General features: G+C 48.7%; 1 protein-coding gene across 2 annotated transcripts in view; it reads right to left on the reverse strand.

Annotated features, from left to right (window-relative positions):
* NUP214 (nucleoporin 214) overlaps nt 1-7,823 on the reverse strand; it is a 265,238-nt gene extending 257,415 nt beyond the window's left edge. For both annotated transcript variants that reach the window (XM_082258635.1, XM_082258634.1), the window contains exons 1-2: nt 7,740-7,823; nt 3,577-3,772 (exon numbers count right to left, since the gene is read on the reverse strand). In XM_082258635.1, coding sequence (XP_082114761.1) covers nt 3,577-3,772; nt 7,740-7,781 — 238 coding nt within the window. In that variant the 5' untranslated portion in view covers nt 7,782-7,823. The remainder of the gene's footprint in view (nt 1-3,576; nt 3,773-7,739) is intronic.
* Between the last annotated feature and the right edge of the window lie 1,102 nt (nt 7,824-8,925).

Consider the following 8,925-nt stretch of genomic DNA (forward strand, 5'->3'; position numbering starts at 1 on the left):
TGCACACAAGTATGAAAATGACAGCTAGCTATAATTCTTGAGCACGGTTTAAACAGATAAAGTGATAAAGATAATTTTTTTTTCTATTTTTTAAATAACAAACATGTTATATTTACCTGCTCTGTGCAGTGGTTTTGCACACAGCAGCCCTAAAACTCTTCTTCTTGGGTCCCCCACCAGTGCTCCTGGCTTCTCCTCTTCTCCGAGTGCAGCCATAGTAAGCATAGCAGCTATCTGCTGCCATAACCCCAGTATATTTTTAAATGGTGGGCGGTCCGCTTTAACATAGAATGGGTCCCAGCGGCGGATCCGCCACGTGATCACTTTTATGGGCAGCGGAAGAGGTGCCCCCCTCCTGCTGCTTCCCAGGGAGTTAAGCAGCGGCAGAAACGAGTGAGGGAAAGATGGCCCTTTTGGACTATGCCCTTAGAAGACCAGAGCGATGTCAAATGTCACTTCTGCCCTCTGGCCTTGAAAAGGCCTCTTTTTTTTTTTCATTAAAAAAAAAAAAAACAAACAAAAAAACAAAGAAAAAGGAATTTTTTTTTTTTTTTTTTTGTATTGCTTTTAAGTGTAAAGGTGAGGTCTGAGGTATTTTTGATGTTTACATTCCTTGTAATAGAAATAAAAGTGATGACATTTTTATTTTTTTTTATTTTTTTTTTTAAAAAAAAAGGGACAGTGTAAAAATAAAAAAGTAAAATAAAAATAGGAAAAAAAATTTTTTAAACACGTCGAGCTCACTCGCAGAAGCGAGCGCATACACAAATCGTGCCCACACAAGTAAACCACATGTGAGGTATTGCCGCGGTCGTAGTAGAATTTTTTAAAGCCTCACCTATGGAGATTTTTAAGTACCAAAATTTGTTGCCATTCCACGAGTGAGGTATCGAATTACTTGAAGTAACATTAACTTTCACATTATAAAAAAATTGGGCTAACTTTTTTCTTTTTTTTTTATTTAAAAAAATGTGTTTGTATGACCGCTGCGCAAATACGGTGTGACAAAGTATTGTAACAATCTCCATTTTTTTTTTCCTCTAGGGGCCTCTGCTTAAAACATATATATGTACACATTCACTATATATATATATATATATATATATATATATATATATATAATGTAATTTAAAGTAATATAAAAGTAATATAAAGTAATTTTCTAGCAAAAAATATTGATTTTAACTTGTAAACAAGTGTCAGAAATAAAAAAAACCCTGTGACCAGGTCCATTAGGACGGAACGCGTCAACGCGACTTTTTGGCATTGACGTCCCGCTGCTGTGCGATTCCAGGTCGCCAGCAGCATCCTATGTGAGTTACATGCGTTTTGCTGTATTTTCCTTGTTAATTTCTCTGTCTCAAACATACTGTACTATGATTTTACCTTTGGGCTCTAGCTGAGCTGCTGCATTTCCTAATTGGATTTATTTATGGTAATTCAGCAGAGGTCTTCCTTCCATCTGACATCCAGAGTGATCCCGGGTCATGTACTAGTTTGAGGCTTTCTAGCTAGTGTAATGGTGGCCACGTTATCTGGTGACTGTTTAATATTTCTGGTGATGGCAGTGACTCACAACTGATATACAAATACTGCACCTTTAAATGACGACTTAACTATATGATCTACATTTTGGATATCAAGTTTTATGGACATTATTAAAGTGCACTACACTTTTGGATTTTTGTATGTTTTAAACTAGTCGGGTACACCACTTTTATGTCAGCTGCCTTTTGTTTTGCACACAGTGCAGAAACACCTTTGTTACTGTTTTAAGTGTCAGAAAAAAGCCTGGTCCTTAAGTGGTTAAGACAAACAGAAGGGGGTTCGGCTCCAATCCTTGTTCGAGGTTACCTGTGATGTGACAGCTCTGCCTTACTTTGAGGGGACAATCTTTTTTTTTTCCAAAGTAAGTCGCATTGTGCAGTATCATTTTGGACTTCAATACGTACTGAAAAGCAACAAAGACCAGCCATACATCTGTAAACAGTGGCAGCCTCAGAGAGCTTGGTCAGTGCTGCTGAAGGCAGGACTCGACAAACCCCGGGCGCCAGGTCGCATTTGCGACTAGAATTAGCGACCTGGCGCCTGGGGTGCCCTGCAGAAGGTGTCCTGTCATTTTTGCACGGACTTCTGCGCACGGAGTGCACGGACTTCCACGCCGTCCGAAAATTGAGGCCCCGGCTTTTCGGCCTTCTTGAGATGAGAGAGGCTTCCAATGGGGAACTGGCGCCCTCTTGTGGTGGCCGGGAGTAATCACTGTTGTAATGACTGTTTCCACTGCCTATTTGTTCTCAATGCATTCCCATCTTTTTTTTTTTTCTCATCGCCATGCCACAGCCGAAGGCCCCTTTCACACGGGCTGTCTGATCAGGTCCGCCTGTCAGTTTTTCAGGCAGACCTGATCGGACCCTTCATTCTCCTCTATGGAGCAGTAATCTGCCGCCATCTGATCCTGTCCGCCAAAAACAGACGGATGGTGGTTCTATTTTCTATCCATCCGTGGATCGGATCAGATGGCATCTGATGGTAAGAGACAGACAGTCTGTTTCCATCCAATTGCGCTATAGAGGCGAGTGGGGTTCTAGTCGTATTTATGTGTAAATTTAGTATCCGTTTTATTAAATAAAGCTTGGTTGTTAGTTTAAAAAAAAAAAAAAAAAACTGGCTCCTAACTTTTTTAGCTGGCTCCTAGATTTCAGGAAAATTTGTCAAGCCCTGGCTGAAGGAACTCACTGGCAGGGGAGCTGAGCAGGTCATTTTTTTTATACAGCAGCAATAGAGGAAGTGTTATCTATTTGTAAAATGAAAAAACTCTCTTGAAATCGCCATAGACATGAGATGATTGGCAATCATTTCCCAATCTGAACAATTCTAGAGGAACTGGGAAACGCTTTCCCTCATTCACACTTGAGGGTATCAATTTACTGGCTTTTCTCGCCATTTTTTTTTTTTTTTTTAAAGCGTTTTAGAAGTGTATTACAAGTGTTTTACAGCTTCAGGCATTTTTAGTTAGCCAATAGAAAGCACGGGGGGAGGGAGTAGAAATTATGGATGGAGAGCAGCTATTTGAGCGTTTTACAAGCATATGGATGGAGAGCAGCTATTTGAGCGTTTTACAAGCAGTTTACGAGTGTTTTTCTGCTCAGGTCAGGCTTTATTGAATTCTATTGGCCAAAAACGCTTGTAATTTGCCAAAAAGAAGCTCATGTACTTTTTTTGAGCTTCAGACAACAGCATGCTCAGATGTGAACCAAGGACCATTGAAATGAACAAGATTTTGTTTGTTGAGCGTTTTGGAGCTTCAAAGCTGGGTGCTTTACAAGCTGGGTAATTCAGGCTCCATTGTTTGTTTTTTTGTTTTCCATTTAACAAATCTGAACTGGTTTACGACACAGTAGAACAGCAAATTGGGAATATAGTGCCAAATGAGCAGCCCAACTCCGGGTGTTCATTTTCTAGAGTAGATTACAAAATTATAACCAATCTCTGATAGAATGTTACTAACCACATTTATTTTTTCCATATTTATGAAAGACTGAGCACAGATCTGATTTTGCCAAAATAACAACCTACCAATGCTGTTTGGGTCTACTCCAGCTTTTATAGGGATAAGAACATCTCTGGTGGAGAAAATCTTCAGACCAGAAGGACTGCCAACAAACAAGACCCCATACTTGTTGGATATGGCCAAGAGAGCGGAGCGATCTTTGGGAAGGTCTTGTGGAGGTTGAAAGATACGCAACTTCGTCAACTGTCTGAACAAGAAATCCTGTTAAATAAGAAAAACATCTGTTTAGAGTAGATCTGGTAGGATGTCCCAATAACAGTTCCTGCATTAGTAACATGTTACTTCTGGTAGCTCAGGGATTCCACTGAGATTAAAGAAGAAATATAGGCAAGACTTTTTTTTTATCATTTTGGATAGAGTAAAGGGGGGTTATAACTAGAGATCGATCGATTATCGGCAAAGCCGATATATCGAGGGCCGATATGCACTTTCCCCGATATATTGGAATCAGCCCCGGAGGTTACCGATATTTCGGAAAGTGCTTGTCCCGGAGTGATGCCTGCAGTTAGAGGCATCACCCCGGTACCGGCGTCCATAGCCGACGGTCAGCTGTCTTGTAATGACAACCGATGCGGCTGAGAAGCAGTTCGGCTGTCATTACAAGGAGCGGGAGGGGACTTCCCCCCCACCTCCTGCCGCCTTCGGCGGCTCGCCCGGGTCTCCCGTCCCACTGGATGACCCGGGCGAGCAGCCTGCACGGCCGTCAAAGATCCAATCAAAGCCGCATTCGGCTCTGATTGGGTCTCCATGCAAAAACCCGGAAATGATGTCATGAGTGACATCACTTCCAGGTACCGTCTGGCGCCAGATTAAAAAAATGACAGCATTCAAAACAGCCAAGCTTGGAATGCTTTTAAGTGCAGAGGAGGGGTTTGGGGTCTTTTATACCCCCAGATTCCTCCACAAGAGTACCTGTAAAGTAAAAAAAAAAATTTTTTTAAAGTACAAAAATAATCGGCCAATACCGTTATGCACTGGCCAAAATATCGGTAAACAAAAAAACGATATCGGTCGATCACTAGTTATAACCCCTATCAGATTTTTTCCTTCACTTCTTGCCTCATAGCCAAAAAGGAAGTGAGAGGAAGTCCCTGCAAATTAAAGGAATTCCTTGGGGACCCCAAAGTCATCAGAACTAGTGACCCCATTGGAAGATTTCCACTTTTCTGGTGACAATCCAGCATTTGGGATTTTCTTTTACTTTCAATGATAATGGTAAACAGGACAAATAGGGTTCCAGCCTCACACACTCACCTGTCCAACGGTCCAGCGATGCGGCCGTCCGAAGCCTCGCTCTTCTCCCTCTCTGCTCTGGCATCACTGGTGTGGGCACCCGGCTGTGACAGTTTGCGGCTTCACAGCCGGGTACGCACTGCGCATGCGCGAGTTGCGCTACGCGTTGTGATTGGCCGGCAATCTTCTGGGACCTCTGACATGTCCCAGAAGATTGCAGGGAGGGAGGAGGAGAGGAGAACCCGCTCAGGGCGCCGCGGCGCTCCGAGCGGAAGTGGGAGCGGGTATCTGTCAAAACTAGGTACCCGCTCCCCCCCAAAAAAATGACATGCCAAATGTGGCATGTCAGGGGGTTAAAACTACCTAAAGCGAAAGTTCCACTTTTGGGTGGAACTCCGCTTTAAAGCGGAGCTCCAGTCTGGGGAAAAAAAATAAATAAAGGTCAGCAGCAACAAATACTGTAGCTGCTGACTTTTAATATAAGGCCACTTACCCATCCAGGGATCCCGAGATGTCACCACCCTGACTTGATTCGTCAATCGGCTTCAGGTGCAGGAGCCGGAATTGTAAGTAAGGGAAACCGGCAGGGAAGCCTTCGGGGGGGGGGGGGGGCGGCAGAGCTAAAGGTGAATCAAAGTGTACAAATGCAGTGTGTGGTCAGCTTAACTCCTCAGGACCAGTAACAAGTCAGGCCACCTTCAGGAATAATTCACAACAGGACCAAACAGGGCATTCCTAACATAAGGTGCCAGAGAGTAACATGGTAGCTTCCTACGTAGCACCAAAACCCCAGCTTTTGAGTATGGAAAGAATGCGACTCCTTCTATAACAGAGCACTTTGGACTCATTTACACTTGCTTCGACTAACAAACATTAAAGCATTTACCATTTTTAGCATGCATTTTTAATGTGTTTTTGAAGCTTTAATGAAGCTTGCCAAATGCCCTATGTGTTGATTTTCTATTTGGAGCCCAGTAGAATCCTCGTTCAGCAGAGCCCCTTCTCCTACCTACCCGCCCCCGCTCCTACCTATCCACCCTCCTTCAGCAGTTCCCCTGCTTCTCCGTACCCTCCTTCAGCAAATCCCCTGCTCCTCCGTACCCTCGTTCAGCAGATCCCCTGCTCCTCCGTACCCTCCTTCAGCAGATCCCCTGATCCTCCGTACCCTCCTTCGGCAGATCCCCTGCTCCTCCGTACCCTCCTTCGGCAGATCCCCTGCTCCTCCGTACCCTCCTTCGGCAGATCCCCTGCTCCTCCGTACCCTCCTTCGGCAGATCCCCTGCTCCTCCGTACCCTCCTTCGGCAGATCCCCTGCTCCTCCGTACCCTCCTTCGGCAGATCCCCTGCTCCTCCGTACCCTCCTTCGGCAGATCCCCTGCTCCTCCGTACCCTCCTTCGGCAGATCCCCTGCTCCTCCGTACCCTCCTTCGGCAGATCCCCTGCTCCTCCGTACCCTCCTTCGGCAGATCCCCTGCTCCTCCGTACCCTCCTTCGGCAGATCCCCTGCTCCTCCGTACCCTCCTTCGGCAGATCCCCTGCTCCTCCGTACCCTCCTTCGGCAGATCCCCTGCTCCTCCGTACCCTCCTTCGGCAGATCCCCTGCTCCTCCGTACCCTCCTTCGGCAGATCCCCTGCTCCTCCGCACCCTCCTTCGGCAGATCCCCTGCTCCTCCGCACCCTCCTTCGGCAGATCCCCTGCTCCTCCGCACCCTCCTTCGGCAGATCCCCTGCTCCTCCGCACCCTCCTTCGGCAGATCCCCTGCTCCTCCGTACCCTCCTTCGGCAGATCCCCTGCTCCTCCGTACCCTCCTTCGGCAGATCCCCTGCTCCTCCGTACCCTCCTTCGGCAGATCCCCTGCTCCTCCGTACCCTCCTTCGGCAGATCCCCTGCTCCTCCGTACCCTCCTTCGGCAGATCCCCTGCTCCTCCGTACCCTCCTTCGGCAGATCCCCTGCTCCTCCGTACCCTCCTTCTGCAGATCCCCTGCTCCTCCGTACCCTCCTTCGGCAGATCCCCTGCTCCTCCGTACCCTCCTTCGGCAGATCCCCTGCTCCTCCGTACCCTCCTTCGGCAGATCCCCTGCTCCTCCGTACCCTCCTTCGGCAGATCCCCTGCTCCTCCGTACCCTCCTTCGGCAGATCCCCTGCTCCTCCGTACCCTCCTTCGGCAGATCCCCTGCTCCTCCGTACCCTCCTTCGGCAGATCCCCTGCTCCTCCGTACCCTCCTTCGGCAGATCCCCTGCTCCTCCGTACCCTCCTTCGGCAGATCCCCTGCTCCTCCGTACCCTCCTTCTGCAGATCCCCTGCTCCTCCGTACCCTCCTTCTGCAGATCCCCTGCTCCTCCGTACCCTCCTTCGGCAGATCCCCTGCTCCTCCGTACCCTCCTTCGGCAGATCCCCTGCTCCTCCGCACCCTCCTTCAGCAGATCCCCTGCTCCTCCGCACCCTCCTTCAGCAGATCCCCTGCTCCTCCGCACCCTCCTTCAGCAGATCCCCTGCTCCTCCGCACCCTCCTTCAGCAGATCCCCTGCCTCTCCTCTGCCTCTGTGTTAATGAGGGTACTCCCAGCTTGCCCTGGCACCAGCTGTAGTAATGAGGGTACTTCCCCCATGCCCTGGCACCAGCTGTGTTAATGAGGGTACTCCCAGCTTGCCCTGGCACCAGCTGTAGTAATGAGGGTACTTCCCCCATGCCCTGGCACCAGCTGTGGTAATGAGGGTACTCCCAGCTTGCCCTGGCACCAGCTGTGGTAATGAGGGTACTTCTCCAATGCCCTGGCACCAGCTGTGGTAATGAGGGTACTTCTCCAATGCCCTGGCACCAGCTGTGGTAATGAGGATACCTCCCCCATGCCCTGGCACCAGCTGTGGTACAGTGCTCTCAGCATGCCCTGGCACTCATGGAATCACCCTCCCATCCCCTCCCCTGCACTCACCTTGGTGTCCCGCTCCGGGGGAGCATCCGTGTCCTCCTCCATGTGGCCGTAACTCTCACACAGGAATCACACGACGGATCCCCTCACAGCTCTTCCGTGAACTTTCCACCACTCACCACAGCAGTCTAAGCCAAGGCTTCCCGCCCATCAATGAACTTAAAAGATAGAACCGTACAGTCCAGTGTTCTGTCTGTCGCAAACCCAACGATGTCACTTCCGCCCACAGAGCTAGACGAGCATGCGCGCGCGGGCACGCCAACATGTCAAGCGCCTGTGCACAGAGCTAGGATTCACCGCAGTGCATGAGAGTTGGAGGTTTTTTGGCTCTCTACTGCGCCTGCTTGCCCTAAGATTGGAGTTGTCGTCCGGACACTTGTATACAGCAGTGTGTACTGTAGAGGGGGACGGAGAAGGGGATTGCAGGTACAGATATGTCTCTGTACAGAAACACTGTGTGCTTCCTGGAGGAGCTCCAGGGGTACACCAAGTAAGTACACTGTTCTCCCCCTCCATCATACACACATAGGGGTGCCCTGTAACCCCCCCTGCATGGAGGACTACATGTCCCACCATCCCCTGCCCCCTTTATGGAGGACTACATGTCCCAGCATCCCCTCCCCCTTTATGGAGGACTAAATGTCCCAGCATCCCCTGCCCCCCCCCCTTTATGGACGACTACACGTCCCAGCACCCCATGTCACCCCCCCCTTCCCTGTCATCCAGTTTGTGGAGAACTATGAGTCCCAGCATCCCCTGTCATCCACTTTGTGGAGGACTACAAGTCCCAGCATCCCCTGTCACCCCCTTTGTGATGGGTTACATGTCCAAGCATCCAATGTCATCCATTCGGCCGTAAATTTTACATAGTCTTGCAGGAGTATAGTATATCCTATGCAGGAAATAAATTGGATTAACCGATCCCTTGCAGATACTAAATTTGCAAAGGGGAAACTCCATACATCATCCCAATCCTCTCCTTCCAAGTCCGGAACCTCCATCACCCATTGTTCTCTACACCTGGCTACCGAGGGGGGAGAAACAGCGAAGAATTTCTTATATAATTCCAACAATGGTTTTTTCATGGCTTCATCCAGTATGACGTTCTCCAAGGCGGAGGGCCTAATTTCCACCCTGGTGGAGGCAAACTGGGAGATGAATGCGTGTCTCAATTGTAGGTAACAGAAGA

The sequence above is a fragment of the Pelophylax lessonae genome (genome assembly GCF_965119305.1).
Source record: "Pelophylax lessonae genome assembly, chromosome: 5".
NCBI classification, from domain to species: Eukaryota; Metazoa; Chordata; class Amphibia; order Anura; family Ranidae; genus Pelophylax; species Pelophylax lessonae.